The sequence below is a fragment of the Emys orbicularis genome, chromosome 9 (assembly GCF_028017835.1).
Source record: "Emys orbicularis isolate rEmyOrb1 chromosome 9, rEmyOrb1.hap1, whole genome shotgun sequence".
NCBI classification, from domain to species: Eukaryota; Metazoa; Chordata; order Testudines; family Emydidae; genus Emys; species Emys orbicularis.
Genome location: NC_088691.1, coordinates 61,987,291 through 62,005,938, shown reverse-complemented (window position 1 = coordinate 62,005,938; position 18,648 = coordinate 61,987,291). Strand labels below are relative to the sequence as shown.

The 18,648-nt window shown below is 41.3% G+C and overlaps 1 protein-coding gene across 1 annotated transcript in view; it reads left to right on the top strand.

Annotated features, from left to right (window-relative positions):
• LOC135883987 (glypican-5-like) overlaps positions 1-18,648 on the top strand; it is a 632,305-nt gene that overhangs the window by 222,691 nt on the left and 390,966 nt on the right. Inside the window, exons 4-6 of the mRNA XM_065411264.1 lie at positions 7,359-7,492; positions 15,764-15,823; positions 18,137-18,262. Coding sequence (XP_065267336.1) covers positions 7,359-7,492; positions 15,764-15,823; positions 18,137-18,262 — 320 coding nt within the window. The remainder of the gene's footprint in view (positions 1-7,358; positions 7,493-15,763; positions 15,824-18,136; positions 18,263-18,648) is intronic.

Here is an 18,648-nt window from a genome sequence, read left to right as displayed (position 1 = left end):
AAGCATTCTCAAAACTACGATACCCACACAAGGAAATAAAGAAACAAATCAACAGAGCCAGACGTGTACCCAGAAGCCTCCTGCTACAAGACAGGCCCCAAAAAGAAACCAACAGAACTCCACTGGCCATCACCTACAGTCCTCAGCTTAAACCTCTCCAACGCATCATCAGTGATCTACAACCCATCCTGGACAATGATCCCTCACTTTCACAGACCTTGGGAGGCAGGCCAGTCCTCGCCCACAGACAACCCGCCAACCTTAAGCATATTCTCACCAGCAACCACGCACCGCACCATAACAACTCTAACTCAGGAACCAACCCATGCAACAAACCTCGATGCCAACTCTGCCCACATATCTACACCAGCAACACCATCACAGGACCTAACCAGATCAGCTACAACATCACCGGCTCATTCACCTGCATGTCCACCAATGTTATATATGCCATCATATGCCAGCAATGCCCCTCTGCTATGTACATTGGCCAAACTGGACAGTCACTACGCAAGAGGATAAATGGACACAAGTCAGATATCAGGAATGGCAATATACAAAAACCTGTAGGAGAACACTTCAACCTCCGTGGCCACACAATAGCAGATGTAAAGGTAGCCATCTTACAGCAAAAAAACTTCAGGACCAGACTCCAAAGAGAAACTGCTGAGCTCCAGTTCATTTGCAAATTTGACACCATCAGATCAGGATTAAACAAAGACTGTGAATGGCTATCCAACTACAGAAGCAGTTTCTCCTCCCTTGGTGTTCACACCTCAACTGCTAGCAGAGCACCTCACCCTCCCTGATTGAACTAACCTCGTTATCTCCATACTGATTTATACCTGCCTCTGGAGATTTCCATTACTTGCATCTGAATAAGTGCGGTTCTTACCCACGAAAGCTTATGCTCCCAATACTTCTGTTAGTCTTAAAGGTGCCACAGGACCCTCTGTTGCTATTTCCTGAGGAGGTTATGAAGGCTAGGACTATAACAGGGTTTAAAACTAGATAAATTCATGGTGGTTAAGTCCATTAATGGCTATTACCCAGGATGGGTAAGGAATGGTGTCCCTAGCCTCTGTTTGTCAGAGGGTGGAGATGGATGGCAGGAGAGAGATCACTTGATCATTACCTATTAGGTTCACTCCCTCTGGGGCACCTGGCATTGGTCACTGTTGGTAGACAGGATACTGGGCTGGATGGACCTTTGGTCTGACCCAGTATGGCCATCTTATGTTCTTATGTACAAAGGACTGTTTCAAGAGCATAATCATCTCTTTTGTCTTGATTTCCCCCATCTGTTTATTGTATCCACCAGTTATTTCTTCTCTTAAAATTAGATTGTAAGCTCTTCAGTGGAGGGACTTTGTTGTTTGCTTGTACAGCACCTAGCGCAATGGGGCCCTGATCCCTGACTGCAGCCTCTAGACACTACCACAATGCAAATAATTAATAATTAAAATAATCCCACAGTTAACATATACATTAACAGCCAAATTCTCCCCTGTAAAATCTATAGATATGCTTTTTTTTTTTTTCAAAAATGGACCGATTGTTTTTAATGGCTTGTTTATAATGGATCAAATTTAAATGGCACATTTGCTCTGTTGAATTTTAAATGTCTGCTTCTGTGCTGTTTAAATCTTTGCAAAATAGAAAAAAAGCTAGATGATAGGGAAAAAGTAGTTTTCATTTTTACTTCAATTTTTTTCCACAGTGAAACTCGGGATGAAAAATGTTAAGAACTTTGTTACAGTTGTTACTATTATGTATTTCTATTACAATAGCACCCAGAGGCCCCAACAGAGGTTTTGCAAGGCATTGCACAGACACATAGTAAGAGGCTGTCTCTGCCCCAAAGAGTTTACACGCTAAATAAACAAGGCAGAGAGATTGACATGCCCAAGGTCACATAATTGGTCAGTAACACAGGTGGGAATGGAACCCAGAGCTTCTGACTCCCAGCCCATTGCCATAGCTACAGGACTCTGCTGCTTCCTGAGAGATATAATAATAACAATTACGTTATTACCTCCAGATCAGCAGTTACCCTTCAGGGGAGCTGGCAGTTCCTTTACTGAATGAGCTTTTGTTATAGAAATGCAGTCATTTAATTTAATTTAATTAATTTCCTCATACAAACTGTGGACTAAATCTTGTTCCCATAGAGGTAAATGACCATATTGCATAGGAATATAGGAATTGCCATAATTGATCAGACCTGTGATCCATCTAGTCCAATATCCTAGTGGCCAGTACCAGATGTTACAAAAAAATTGCAAGAAATTCTATAGTGGACTATTATTGAATAATTTGCCAGAGGGGGAAGTTGCTTCTGCTGGCTTATGCCTTGGAGCATATTGGTTTCTATCCCTTATTTTAAAAAAATCCTATCTAATATAACAGCAGATATTCTCATAATCCATATAAATGTATAATGCTTTTTAGTACTAAACTCTTGACCTCAATGCTATCTAGTGGCAATGAGTTCACAATTAATTTATGCATTTAGTTACGACATGTCACCGCTCCCCTGTGCCTCAGTTTTGCCATCTGTAAAATGGGGATAATGATACCAACCTCCTTTGTAGAGTGCTTTGAGATTTACTTATGAAAAACATACCAATAATTTATATAAACCATTGTAATTTTCAATATTATTTTCTATTCTATTCCTTATCCACCCTACATTTTGTTTGCTTTTTAATTTTTTTGTATCTCTCCTTCACATTGAGTGGTGGTTTTCATTAGCTGATCTGTCCACAATGTCCTGTTCCTGAGAAGTCATAATGAGTAAGGACTTGCAGGATTTGGCTGTAGCTTACCTAACGTCAAAACTGATCTCACACATCGCTTTTGAAGGGAGAATAATATTTTAACCTGCAATTCAGCTAAAGCTGAATGTCTTTATGAATTGTTAGCACATGAGGGGTGGGGCACTCCCTGTTGTTTCTGAGACAAGTTTAGGATTCTGTGTCAGGCACCATCGGAGTAGCAGAGAGATAGATGGATATAGTGATTGGGTGTGGGCAAGACATGCAAGGCAAGGTTTAGGTGGAAAAAAAAACAGCTGAATGGTCTTGAGCCCAGCATGAAAAGAGTAACTCTACCCTTATCACCATGTGACCATACTAGTCAAAACTGTGCTCTTGTTTACACCTGGGCAACCCCCTGGAAGTCACTGGGATTGTGAAGTTTGTCAGGGCAGATGTTGGACTTGATTTCACTGGGGCTGCGTGGCTACAGCTAAAGGCAGAAAGCTGTTTGAAGGAACACAGGGGCTTTAATAGTAACTCCAGTACTAACCACATGAAAATCTCGTATTTTAAAATTTCAAAGCTTCCCTCTGTGGAATCAGAGAACATTGTGTTCTGAAATGGGAAAGGTCTCCTGATTTAGGGAAATAATGTTCCCTCCAAGTCTAGAAGGGCATGACATTTTCTCCTTGTTTGATTATATTTATTAAGTATATTAAATATGACCTAATTTTTTAAGGTTGCTCAAGCTGAGAGAGTTCAAAGGATTTTGAATGACATTTTTTCAATTTATTTTTGTTAAGCCTTTGCAATAATTGTAAATAATCACTCTTATAAAGGACAAATGGCAGCGGTCAAGTAATCCTTCATGTACATGAGTATATGTTTCTGTGCTAAGGAAATCCACAAAAGAAAACGCAAGAGAGACAGATCAAAACTTAGCTAATATTTATCAGAGAAACTAGGATTTAACAGTCCTTGCCGTTTAAAGCAAAAAGCCCAAGAAAAATATATGGCATCATAAAAGGTTATTGATATTCAGGTGGCAACAACTTATCAGGAATACCAGCTTCTCAATGTAGTTCTTCACCTTTACAAAATAGGGTTCAGTTTTTATTTTTATTATTATTAAAATGAGACAATAGGAAGGGTTTAGCACTATCATAGGTGACAAAGAGACATAACTTTTCGTCTATTAGTAACTGAAGTTTGGCAGGCTTAATGCCGAGGTCTGGAAATTTAAAGAAGTAAATTTTGAAAGACTAGGTTGTTAATAGTCTGTGTTGACTATGAGATTATTTTAGAAATATCTGAGGTAACTGAAAAATTAGTTTTGCAAAATCCCAAGCTTGCTTTATTCTCCAGCCTTACTGATGATTGGTTTTTATTGTAAGTGTTGCCAACTCTTGCGAGTCATTTTGATTTTTTGAAATAGAAATGTTTTAAGTAAAAACAAAGTGAATTATTTTGTTTTGTTTCTCGAAATGTCGATTCACAAACAAGGTCTTGTATGGGTTTGAAACTTCTCAGGGGCAAACCAAAAGACCTCAAAGAAAGATTTTTTTTTCCCAACTGAAATTTCATAGGGGAAAGGTTTGAGTTTTCCCATGAATTCTGCTCATTAGTTAAGAACTTCCTTAAAACTAATCCACAGTCAGAGACTTGATTTGGCAGGTCTAATTTTTAAAGGCAGTGGCTCCTAGCTCTTCTGATGTAGTGTAGTTAGAGAGGTGTTTGCAGTAGGGGACGTTGGAATTTTGCAGTGTGTGAGACCTGAGGTACAGAGCAAAGGATGCAAGAAACACTTTGCCAGAATGTGACTTAGCTGCTTTTACACCCATCTGCCCAGTCTCCTATAGGTTTCAATGGGATTTTTGGTTTATGCTTCCAATTATGTGGTTTTAATTTTTTGCTCTCTCAAAGGTTTGGAAGAGACTGAAATAAAATATTTCATTCACAAAGCTCTGCCTTGAGCATATTTAAAGCTATGCCCCACATGCGGTGAGGCCAAAGCATAAGCCACTGCTGAGCCAGGTGCATGGCTCCACCTCCCGCTGCCATGTGAAATGTTAGGATTAATCCAATGCATTTAAATCAGATTGCCGTAATACAGATTCACTGCAGTACATTACATTGGAACAGGCAGTAACTGTTGGTCAGCATCTTGCATGTGGCCTCTCAAGTGTTCATTTTCAATATCTTCAGTGTGCCTACTTCTCAGTTGAAAGTGTCCCTTCGGCTTACGTAGCAGTAACTTTCCTGGAGTGAGCAAACGGAGGTGGATTTATCTGTTCTGCACCTGTGCTGAGGAGAGAGAGAGACATAGCTCACTGGGATGAAGAGATGAAAGAGAGAATATTTGAAGTCATCCATGTTCAGGAATGCTCAGCAGGTGGCAGAAAGACAGACATGTCTCAGTAGGGTTTTTATAAGGGCAGCAGAATGCACTGTACAGCAAGAATTAATGGCATAAGCAAGGAGACAGAGGCAGTGGCCCCCAATACCAAATTAAATGTTATGCTGGATGATGGATTTTTCTGTATTGCTTTTCATGTATTTTTAAAGTTTTTAATGTAGAAATAAATAAATAAATATTGAAAGATGCTAATTTTCACCTTATAAAGTGAGGGCTGTTGCTCTATTATTACTAGTTATCTGTACTACGGTATTGAGGTATATTAGTGTGATAACATGTAGGGGCAGTACTTGGACTCCAGTACACAAGGAGTTAACACCAACTTCACTTTCCCTTCCCCTTGGAAAATCCTCCTGGGAAGGGCTGCTGGAAAAAGAGCAGAGGTGAATGTTTATGGGTCGGCCTGGGAACTGAGTGATTCCCCAAGGTTATTTTGCTTATGGAAACGTTCACTGATTTTTATCGACAGAGATTTGCTCCTGCTGATTCCTACTTGTTTAGTCCTGCTGTGATACCCCCAGCATACAATGGTGTTGTGTTCACAGCATATACACAGAGAAGTTAGTTAAAAAACAGAAATATTCTTGCTGGAAGGCTACAATGTAACACTGCTTTTTTCCTTAGAAATCAGAACAATAATGCACAAGAACCCCCAAAGAGAGGGAGAAAACAGGCTGCTCCCTAAGGCAGAGAGAAACAACTCACTCCACCTTCCTTTAATTGGCTCTCTTCAGACTGACTCTGCTTGTATGCACCACACTTTGCAAGCAGGACTAGTATCTGCCCCTGCTTCCCCTTCCACACTCTTAAAGTGATAGCTTCCAATTCCAACACAGTCTTCCTTCCTGGAAGAAGCTAGTTTACAATAAGCAGTTTAATTTGGGTCAAATTCAGATGTTGGCTATTTTAATTAGGAGGGAATAATCTAGGGATAAAAAAATATATGCAGACTAAAACTTTGAAACTCGAGTGCCCAATAGAGCCTAGGCACTGAACTGAGAACCTGTGGCAGCTGTGAGGGCTCACTAAAAGTCAGGCTGCCTTTACTTAAGTCTCTAAATGTGGATTTAGGTGTCTAACTGTAGGTAGCCAAATTTGGAAATTTGTCCATAAATCCCAGACAAACCTTAGTTAAGACTGAGTTACTATTGGAAATATCACCCTTAAAAATTATGTTAACAGAACACTGTGCAGCAGTTTAAAGAAACAAAATGTTTAAAAGTCAGGAAATTCATTGAAGATTCATTACCATCCTTAACTCTGACCCCTGTATCTCACCCTATGCCAGTTGCATTTTCTTTGTGGGCCACAGGCATCGCTAGACCCACCTACTTCCTGTGTCTTGACTGTAAACAACACCCGTGTATGGGCTAGAGGCTCAATCCTCCCCCAGTTCAACCAGCAGTTCTGAACACAGACACCAATACACTTCTTACTATCTCATACAGGCCAGACGCACAACCCTCCCTCCACCCATTCTTCTGCTACAGACTAGAGCCTACATAATTTTGCACCTTACGTTTTAAAGCCCAGTAAGGTCTGAAGACCCCAATTTTACCCCATCCACCCTCCTGATACAGGCTAGAAAAGCTTCTGTAACTAGCCTATTCACCCTCCAAATAGGGGTCTGAGCCTCCAGATAAAGGCCAGAGATCCACCTTACTCCATATACCCTATACCTACTGGCCAGATTGCCAGGTAAACACAAGTGGGTGTGGAAATACTTTCTTCAGCCCCTGTCCTTTGGAAAGGCCCTACACCAATGTGTAGTTCCTGCTAGGCAGCTTCCTTATGCCCGCTGTCCATACACATTGCACTTCAGGTTGGTCACCAAGTAAAGTGAAATTGTGACGTGGGAAGAGGGGATTGAGGCTCACTCTTGGAGTCCATCTCCAGGTGTGACACAGTTGGGACACTGCATGATGTCCTAATAGCTGGTAAATTGTTGGTAGCAATCATCTATGCCATGCTGTTGACATTAACACTCTAGTGCAGGGGTTTGATCCCAAGAAAGCAAGGATCCATCCTTACTCTGCCCCGGACAGCCTCTTGTGGTGTGGTGCACAGATTCCCTTATACACCACGTCAGCCAAAAGGGACAAACTTGCTTCTGTGCTATTTATAATCTTCTTTTTACTTCAAACAACCGAATTACATTTGTTTTTTCCCCTTCTTTGTTACAGGTTGACAAAGTGTGTGGCCAGCCCCAAGAAAGAGAAGCAAAACCTTCACCAGATAATATAGTGCAAGCAAAGGACGCGTCTGAAATGCAGGCTCTCACGATGGCTCACTCTGCTAATCTAAACAATAAAAGGAGGTAACCCTATGTGAAACATATCTCTAAATGCATTGAAATAAACCTTATTCCTCATAGTTTGCACTAACTGTTTCTCATGCGGGAGTGTTTAAACCCAATTATGTCCTTTGATATCCACCCACAACAGCCCTAGGCTTTCCTCAGAGGCGGTGCTAGTCCATTGGGGGCCCTAAACAGGAATCTTTTTGGGGCTCCCCCCCACAACACATAATAAAAAGCAAATAAGGGGCCCACTTGAGCTGCTTGGGGGCCTAAGCAATTGCTTAGTCTGCTTAGGCCTAGCGCTGGCTCTAGCTTTCCTGGTAGTTGCGTAGATATATTTGAGGGAATAATTGGTCCCTGTAGTGCTTTCCAGTTGAAGCCTGACAGTATTTCTTGCAGGCCAGTCCTGATGTCATTACTCAGTATTGACTCAGTCTTTAATTTGGCAAACTCTTACTGTAAACAATGGGAGCTTTGCCAGAGTAAAAACTGGGTGACTTCAGCACATTACCCTATAGGAGTCTGTTTGCTCCAGGTCTTTAAGGACTATTGATATTGGGATGGATCATCCATGGGATGGGATGGGGCTGGGGCTGGGGGAGGGGGGAAGGGATGGGAGAGGGAGGGAATTTCCATGATGCAGAGTTATTCCCCTATTCTGTAGTGGAAGAAAGAATTTGGCATACCCATTCCTCTCTCAGTGGATTAGGCAGTGGGCTTCTGGTGAATTTTCAGGGATTAGATCAAGGCTAGGTCCATCTGCACATAGGCCCTGTGCCTCCACATTGGCTCCAGCCTTCCAGCCACCTGTCAGTGCAGCTACAAAGGAGCTGTGCTACCAAGGTGTCCCTCTGCCATGGTTCTCCTGTGCCTAAATTACGTGGTGAGGAGAGGGAATTTTGTGATGTGCATCCTCTCTGGCCCCTCCTGGCCTATGCACTCCTGCCCGCAAGTTGCCTGGTCTTCACCCCCTCCTCCACATGGACCTTAGATTAGGGTTTGGGTGGGGAAGGAGGATGTGCCTCCGAAGGGGGCGCGTCTCTCTGTGGAGTGTCTCTTCCATGTGTGGCTTAGGGAAGCTGATCCTACCTAGGGTACGTTTAAGTGAATTTCATTGTCAGTTTACAATAGAATTCCAATTGCTTATTACTGGCTAAATTAAATCCTGCTACATCAGTATAAATCCGGAATAACTTCGCTGAAGTTAGTGGAGATGGCTCTGGATTTACACTGGTGTGACCGAGAGCAGAGTTTGGCTTTATTCCACCTGGGTGCTTGCATAGATGAGTTCAGGCTGTAAAATTTTCACCCACATCTATTTTGATTCTTGTCCAATCCTACATGCATTCTGAAAACCAAATACACTGTTGTTGTTGTTTTTTTTAAAAGTTGTAACCACAGTGTACTTATCTATCACATTCTTCCGCAGTTTGCAACCAAAGCACAACAATTTGTGCTGGTGTTTGGGGCTAATAGATTTTCATTGTACAACCTGCATGAGATATAAAAAAGCAAGCAGCATGGCTGGTAAAAAGTAAATTAGATTTTAAAATTTCAGTGGTAATAATCTGAAGTATAAACTGAAATACAGCTAACAGAATTTATTTTTTAAATGTACGGGTCCGGTTCTGTCCCCAGTGAGATCTATCTCACTATCTTCACTCAGAATTGCATTTTAGCAGAATTGGCCTATGAGCCAGATCCTGAGCTGGTGTAAATGAGCAATGGAGTCACACCAATTTATACATCTGAGGATCTGGCCTGGGACTTTTAATTAACCAGAGAGCAGCTTTTTGATGTTTATTACTATAGATACCAAAGAAAATATAATAAAACTAATATGCCACTAATTATAAAATGTTGCCAAAAGCTGATGTATGCAACATAACATCAACTGAGCAGAGCACATCCTTACATTTCACTGGTTAGTGTGATGTTTTATGGAAATTTAGTGAGAAAGGTGTGATGAAGAACCATCATACTAGGAGTTAATGTGTGAGCTGGTGTTGGTAAATATGTGGGGGATGGACTTCATCTTTCCAAGACCTGTGGGAAAACGGGTTGCTTTTGGAAATAACTGGAGAGCTATAAATATCAAGAAATATACAGTGATGGACTTACTGTTCTTCATATGTCATTTAATCGCATATGTTATCAATAAAAAGCAATTTTAGCTAATATAAAATTTTATAACTGATATATGAAATCCTAAGTGCAGTGAGTTGTTAAAATATATTTAGACAGGCGGATATCTTAACTGTTATGGAGAATCTAGATTATGGAATTAATTAATTATAATGCTATGTGGTGCCATGACTTCTGGGAATTTAGAATACAAGGAGCAAGATTTTCAGTTGTGTATTTAGGTACTAACTTGGTCCTCATAGCAGACCACAGTAACTAGTGGATTTTATCAAGACCCTGGGAGGTAGAGAAGTATTAGCCCCACTTTACAGAAAGGAATCTGAAGAACTGGGGAGATATAGTGATTCGCTGAGCCAGGAATAGGACCCAGGTCTCCTGAGTCCCAGTCTATTGCTCAGCAAACGAGACTATCCTTCCTACTCATCCTGAATTCAATGGAGATACACCAGTGTACATCAGCTGTAGATCAGGCCCATAACCTTTTGCAGAATGATCACGAGTTCAAAGAGAAGAATTAGTGTAGTTTACCACGTTTCTTTTCCCAACACACTGAGGGAACCACAGTGATCTCTGGTACAGCTCCTAATCAGACAGCCTGTATTTAAAAAAAATAGAGAGAGTGAGTGTCTAGCAGTTGTTTGCCTAGCCCACTATTCTGTAGTAAGCTCCACATGGGCACAGGGCTCTATCTATGCAGAATCATGATTTTCAAAAGATGCTGCACCGCACACTCACTTCAGAGGGAGCTGAGGGTGCTCAGCACCTTTGAAAATCAGGCCATAAAATGATGAATGACTAGAGGATTGAGTGAACCTTTTTCCCGCTCTGTTCCTCTGAGACAGTTACTTATCAGCCTAGCTGCTCTGCCTTTCCATTCTCGTTCTGATAGTATCTGGTTGGGAGCAGGACCTTCTCAGTTCAACGTTCCTTTTCCTGGAACTCCCAGGCCTCGGGTGCTGTCCGCTCCTTGCTGCTTTATGATCCCTGAACGGGCCCTCTTGTGTGCCAGTGAAATACCTTGCTACGCTGTTCAAAGAATCTGTGACCATTTAAATTTAAGTTCCCTTTCCCCAGCTCTGGATATTTCCCCCCTCTTTCCCCATAAACTTCTCTTTTGTTTTTGTGTGCCCCATCTTCTTGTGTTTGTTCGGAGAGTGACTCTCTCTGCTTTGTTCTGTCTCTAGCTCCTCCTTTCTCATGCTCTACAGAGCTAGAAGCAGAACAGTGAGTTACCCAGCTCATCAGCCATGACAGGTTGCTTATTGGTTGTCCCCATAACTTGTTCTTGTTGAGACAAGAGGGTCAGTGGGGATTCTGCGCTGCCGTGGCTCTCTTAATGCAAACACATGCTGTTCCATGATTCTTCCCTCTCTCCACCCCAGCCCAGAGCCTGTTCCTGCTCTCTCCCTCCCACAGGGACCAATTCTGTGTAGCCTGTAACCTGCACACATCCTCTGTACTGATTCTTTTGCTTTAAATCCCACCACGACCTAAGCCTCAGCTGGCAGATGCACCCACAGCCTCTTCCTCTTCCTTGGGATTTCCCTATGACCAGTAAAGCAAACTACATTACATCAGATACCACAGTATGAGACCTCTGGCTAAACAGTACCTTTTAACAGGGGCCATACAACTTACACTACGTCAAGGTGAAAATAGCAAGTTTTATTGATACGGGTTTGACTTAGTGGTCCAAAGAGAGGTTTTCCAATAGAGTATCTACTGAAACTGCTTCAGATGCATGGAAAGTTCTGAAGACAAATATGTACAATGTGGCAGTCAAGAGCTTTGGAAAGAATACTAAGTCAACTGGTTCGTAGACCATTTGGAGATACTGTTGAGAGGAAAAGATCTGCCCTGATCACCTACAAGTCTACTCCTACTACTGATTCGCACAACAACCTAAAAGAAGCTCGTAAGCTTGTTCAAATAGTTTCCAGGAGGTGTGCTCAAGAATTTTGGCTGGGTCTCTGTGACAGCATCCAACAGGCGGCTGACGCAGGTGACAGTAGATGGTTATATGAGGGCATTAGAAAGGCCATTAGTCCGATAAAGAACAAGACAGCTCCGCTGTAAGATCTGGATGGCAATATCATAGCTGATAAAGGAAAGCAACTGGAGAGGTGGATTGAGCATTATGGAATGATATACTCAAGGGAGTCTGTAGCAGACCACCGTGTGTTAGCGGCATTGCCTGAGTTTGAAGTTATGACTTTGCTGGATGCCAAACCTACTCTAGAGGAACTTTGAATAAAGCATCAAAAAGATTCCCAACCACAAAGCTTCAGGATCTGACTGTTTACCTGCTGAAATCTATAAATGTGCAAACAAAGACTTGCTGCAAAGATTGCACAAGGTACTGCTACTCGATTGGAAGGAAGAAACTGTTCTGCAAGATTTTAAGGGTGCTCATTTCATCCAACTCTATAAAATTTAAGGAGCCAGAAGTGATTGTAATAACCACAGAGGTATATCTCTTCTTAACATTGTGGGGAAAATCTTAAGCCGTATTCTTTTATCTAGACTTCAAACTTTAGCTGAGAGAATCTCTCCTGAGAGCCAGTGTGACTTCAGTTTGGGAAGGTCCACCATGGACATGGTCTTCTCTGTAAGACAACTGCAAGAAAAGTGCAGAGAGAAGCGTATTCCACTGTACATGGCTTTTATAGATTTAACAAAAGCCTTTAACATGGTTAGTTGGTCAGGGCTTTACAGTGTTCTGAAGAAGCTTACATAATGAAATCCCTACACAATGGCATGAAGACAACTGTACTGTATGAAAACCAAAAGTCTGACTCGTTTAACATCAATAATGGAATGAAGCAGGGTAGCATACAGGCTTCTACATTGTTTAATATTTACTTTTCTTTCCTGCTTCCACATGCATTCCGTGATGTTCAAGAGGGTGTCTATCTTAGCACCAGACATGATCGAGGTTGTTTAACATTGCAAGGTTCACAGCTAAGATGAAGGTGAAGGAGATCATCATAAGGGACCTGTTTGCAGATGATGCCACCCTTGTGGCTCACAGTGTTTATGCCCTACAACATCTTATTACCAAGTTCTCTGAGTCATACAAAATCTTTGGGCTACCAATAAGCTTGAAGAAGGATATCAAGCACCAAGGCTCTTCAGAACCAGTTCCAGATATCACCTTAGATGCTATTCATCTGGATGTTATTTACCAATTTTGCTACTTTGGTTCGACTGTTACCAGCAGTGTAGATCTTGATGCTGAGCTCACTAGTAGAATCAGCAAAGCATCCAAGAACTTTGATCTTTTGCAAGACAGAGCCTAGAACAATAATTGGATGATTGGAAAAAGGAATGCAGAATGCTGCTCTGTTTGCTGGAGTCAGCTTGTAGATGGAGCAAGGCAGACTGGATCAAACTTTTGTGATGACCAGGGACAGAGGAGGAAAGAATCTGTTGCTTGGATTCAGATCATTGCTAGTGCATAGGTGTGCCCTACCTGTGGACTGGACTTTCACTCATGCATCGGACTCAGCAGTCATCAAAGAACTCATCAGCATATACACCATGCTCTGTAAAGAGCGACAGTGCCATTAATCTACTGAGGGATGCCAGTATACTGTAAAATAGAGTAGATGTCACTCAGTTAACTAATTCAAAATGCTGATACTCCATCCCTGATCTGGCAACCTACTCAAGTACATACTTAAGTTAAGCACAGGACTTCAGCAGGTGTCTAACTATAAACACGTACTTTAATCCCTTTGAGTGCAATGGGATTTAAAGATGTGTTTCGAGTTAAGCACATGTCTAAGTCCTATGCTGAATAGAGATGGACTGCTGAATTAAATCTTTAATCACATGCTCAGCTCTGGGACTACTCATGTACTTAAAATTAAGCTCATGTTTTAAGTGCTCTCCTGATATAACATGCTTGTGTTTTGCTAAACTTTATCTCTCACTAAAATAGATTCCCTAATTCATCTGCATCTAAATTCAGTTCCTGCACCTTTTTTCTTAATTCTGCTAAATCTGTCTCCTTTGGGACAATGCACGATAACTGAAATTTGTACAAATACTGCATGGTCTTAGTAAATTTCTAACTCTGAATGTATTTACAACACTACAGCATGAAGAAGATTTATAGATTTAATTACCTTTTTTTTAATTGCACAACACTCTTCAGAGATTAACTGAAACTGGCAACATTGCTGTTGTAGTCATTTTTAACCTGGAGGTTACTGTAATGTATAGCAGGGATGTCAGGAAAAGTGAAGCTCCATGATGATGTAGGAATGCACACAGCATATATCTCAATCAGTAAATTGGGATTTTATTGCTGATTTCAGCACAAAACACTCTTCGGGCTTGGATCAGAACACTTGGCAAAGCCAAAATACCCTCCTTTAATATCTGTTCTGTAATATATTTTTCACTCCACTAAACACAAACTGGATACAGATCTACCTACAAATATAGAAATATATTCTGCTTAGCAAAGAAATAAAACACGGCATTTGGTCTCTGATTAGAGAAGGCAGCAGTTGAAATCGTACTATGTTAGGGTTTCATTGTTATTTTGTGACCTGGGGGTCTTTTATTCTTATTAAAATAATTAGTTTTGAGTTTCTTAAGAAATGTATGAAATCAGTTCCACCTATTTGATTTGAATTAAATGTATCTGTTGGATCCAGCTTTAGGTGCTCGAATTTTATCAAAGAGGAAGTACAAAATACATTGTTAATGCCAACTGCAAATCAAATGGCTATGGAGAAGATTAAAACATTTCAGACCAAGTGTTGGTAGTCTGACCCATGCACATAGTCCCCATTGGCCATTGTTGTTCCCCAGCGTAAGGGCTGCTTTGTGTTTAGCTGGCCCTCTAGGAGCATCACCCCAGTGCAGGGGGGACCCTCTAGTGGCACAGCATGGAACTGGCGTAGCAGCACTCCCGTGCCACCATCCCTCCATGTGGTCAGAATGGGGGCATGGTGGGTTAACGAGGAAGTGGTCAGGGCATCTCCGCATGCTGACAATCCATGGGTGGTGTTATGGCTTTTCGGGGCTATTAGCAGCCTTAGTAATTTAGAGCAGCCGTCCTCTGCCATCTTATCCCCCAACACTCTGACTTCTTCTTTGTGCTGCTCAGTGCTGTTGAAAATATAGTCCATTTTCTTCAGTAAAGCTTCACTAGGTATGTAAGGTGCACAAGGGTCTGTGTTGCCTTTTACATGCATGTATAGCTCCCAACGAAGCCATTGCATTATGCAGAAGTATTGAGGGGAGATTAGCCATCCAGAGCCTGCTCTCACATTGACTACTCCTGATTTATTCTGGTGTAAATGAGAGCGTAATCATGCTCCCCACCATACGTGAAATATTGAAGCCAAATATTTTTATACAGCTCAGGATGGCAGAACCACAAAACTCATAAGTATGCTTGAATCTGGACTGCTAAAAGAGCCATTATCTTGTGGAAATGGGGGCTTTCCTAGAGCGATCTATTTGAGCTGTTTCCTCTGGTATGACCCTGTGATCTGGCTTTTCTACTTTGGAAGGTTCTTCTTATGCACATGAAGCCCTGTCTCATTCAATACTATCAGTTGTTGAGTCCCAGAACTGAACAGCACAAAAATCTGTACTTGCATAACCATGAAGAGATTAAACAAATTGCTCATTACCCTGAAAAACAGACTTTCCACTTGTACTCCCTTTTGTGTGGTGCACATTCAAAGCCATTTTTCCTATTGTTTTCTCATATATATGACAGCTGACCTGTATTTACAACTCATTCATTCTGTATATGGATATGGTAGATTGCAAGTCCATAGAATTTATTTTTAGCATGTTGTTGTATTTGCTGCATTTGTAATTGTAATTTTTGTTTGAAGCTATTTTAGGAAAAAGTTCTTCAACCACCAGCCTGTGATGTTTTTCAGTAATGCATTGACATATTTTTAATTGTAGTTATACTTTGGAAAAATCTCATGATAGTTTTCCTCATTTGTTTTCTGAGATAATCCTATGCATGTGCTTGATGACCTTTTCTTTCAAATAATTTTTACTTTTTTCTTTGTTTCTCATTTCTTTCCCTCATTTGCCTGAATTCCTGCTTCTCCCCCCACCCCCAACCTCTTCTGATTGATGCTTATTCTCCCCGGCCTATTCCAGTTCTCTGCCTCTGAAAGCTTCAAAGAATGACAAATCCAGAAGTTTGAAAAAAATCTCTCGGTAAGAATGAAAACAAGGTGACATATTTTGTTGTCTCTTTGTGTAGATCATCCAAATTATAAGGCTCTTGGTTCCATTACCGACCCTGATCTAGGAAAGACAGACGTTTGAATACAGCTACTTTAGAAATCAATAATGGTTTATTATTGGAAAATACATTTTTCCTATTAAAATTTAAATAGTGTGCCTTTGTAAGAAATGAAAACAGTAGAAATCAACACACAATTTTACATTTGCTAAGATATTATTTTGAGACTTTGTATTTATGTATGTACATACATAACTGAAATCTTTCAAGAATACCAAAGGACTTTACAGCTTTGGGAAAACAGGGTAAGATGAACAGCACATTCTTAGAAGAGTGCACTTTGAGAGAACAGTGTGTTTGGTAGACTGACCAGCCTTAAAGCTAGGCATCTCTGCAACCTTCATAGAATGGATAGCCCTTAAGGCGATCCCATGGAGGCAGGTAGTGATGTATAAGTCATAGGTTTACTACTTAATTAATTACTGCACCAAGCAGAGAGAAAATTTGGGAGGGGGAGGAAAGAGAGAGGCAATGGTGCTCATTCCATGCTTGTGAACCCAGAGTGACTGCACAGTTCTGCTACAATGACATGAATAGGGTCAATTCACACCTTCCTTAGGACCAAATGATGGCCCTCATGTTAAAACTACAACAGCTGTGTCCACACTAGGATTTAACCATGTGTTAATTACCACATAGTAGCTAAAACTTGGTGGTAAAACCCCTTATTACCTAATGAAAACAAGGCCTAAGAAGGACTAGAGGAAAAGGAATCCATCCCCCAAACCCATGGTTTGGCAGGAGTGGATGTCTAGCGGCTCTGCTGTGTTTGCTACATCCTGGGGAGATGAGTATTGCTAAGGTCCCCCTTTGTCCCCAACATAGTAACAAATACGTTGACAACTCCCCTGCAGCACTCCCCACCATATCACCAAACCCCTCCTCCATGGACTGTCCCCCTATACAGCCTGTCCCCTGGAAGCAATTGAACCAGAATGGTTCCATTGCCTTTCCATACTGCAGTGTTGATGGCATGGGAGAGCAGGAATAGCAACAACTGACGTTTAGAGCTCTAGTTTCAGTCTTTGCTTCATGTCCAGAATAGTATCTTCATAGCACCAAGGCTTAGGACTAGTCTACTCTGGCAACGCTAAAGTGCTTCCGTGGCAGTGCTTTAAGGTGCCTTGTGTGGTCACCAAAAAAAACCATGCCCAAGAGAGGTGTCGTTCCCGGTGCTGGGAGTGAGGCTCCCAGTGCTGGGGCACTGTTTACCCTGGCGCTTTACAGCGCTGCAATTTGCTGTGCTCAGGGGGGTGTTTTTTCACCCCCCTGAGCGAGAAAGTTGCAGCGCTGTTTATTGCCAGTGTAGACAAGCCCTTAGACATCATGGGTACCAGTTAGGAGTACCTAAGGCTACAGAAATACTCCCCATAATCTCACTCCTTGGTATTCTAAATACAGAGAAGCACTCTGGTATCTGAGGTAAAGCTGTGGTCATGTTGGTAAATATTTATTTTATATGGTCACCTCAGTAAGACATGTGTAATCATGTATTAGGACATCAGCTGGTTGCCCCTGGGAAGGAATTTTTCCTTCCATGCAACATCAGACAGCAGGCTATTTGCACTGTCCAGACTTTTTGTTTTTCCTCCAAAACATGAAGCACAGGCCATTATGGGCAGGGTGCTAGACTTGATGAGAGGGCGCATCCTATTTAAGACAAACCTGACATGGATGGCGATGGTGGGGTGGTGCTAATCCCCTCACAACTCAAGGAGGTTGGCTTTTCTACACTCGAATTGTATGCTTAAGTCACCTAATGGAGGATTGCATGGTTGGTTATAGGTAGCCTTTTCCATCCAGTAAAAGCACTGACAGGATCTTAATTAATCTCCCCTGGCATGGGGGGAAGGTAAAAATGTTGACTTTTAGTTATAGACAGAACACAACCATTTAACAGTAGACCGCCCCCCCCCAAATAATGTTTTCTTTGTTGATACAAAAGTTTTAAATGAAGAATTTTTCAATCCGTGTGGGATGCACTAATGCTGTTTGTTAACACTACCTTTTAAACACAATTTAATCTATTAATGCTGTGGTAAATAGGGACGGAGGATACATCAACAACAGGAATACACTTTAAGCAAGAGCAAATTAATTTTGCTAGATTTTTTCTTTTTGAAAGGGATGTAGACTTTTAATTTTACAGAACCATGAACCAAAGATTTAACTTACCCCAGGAATTCACCGCTCTGCTGTTAATTTCTTCTCTTCCTAATTTGTAGAGAGTTCATCAACTACATGAAACGATCCCGAACCTTTTATGCCTCTATAGCAGAAAGGCTGTGCGATGGGGACCTGGTGATGCGGGACAGCTCGACTTGCTGGAATGGAGAGGATGTTGTGGAAAGGTAATTGAGAGTCAAATTTTGTACTGAAGATGGACATATTTGGCTACACAAAACTGGCTTTCCAGATTCTCTTGGTGCTTTAAAAAGTGTTGTATTAGATATGACATTTCAAGACAATGCATTATATTACTTTATATACTATAAACAGTTTAATGACCTTCATGATCCTTAAATATCTGATCATTTTTAAACACATGAGATCGCGCTAATGGGGTCTTCAAGTGGTGTTGTATAATCTCTATGAGGAAAAAAAGCATTTTGAATTAGTATGAATTATACAGTGAACTGAAACATTTTCCAAAGAAGACTGAGTAACACTAATTTTGGGCCCAATTTTCACACACTGAAGCCCTACAGTAATTTGCTGACCCAGTCACAGATCCTCC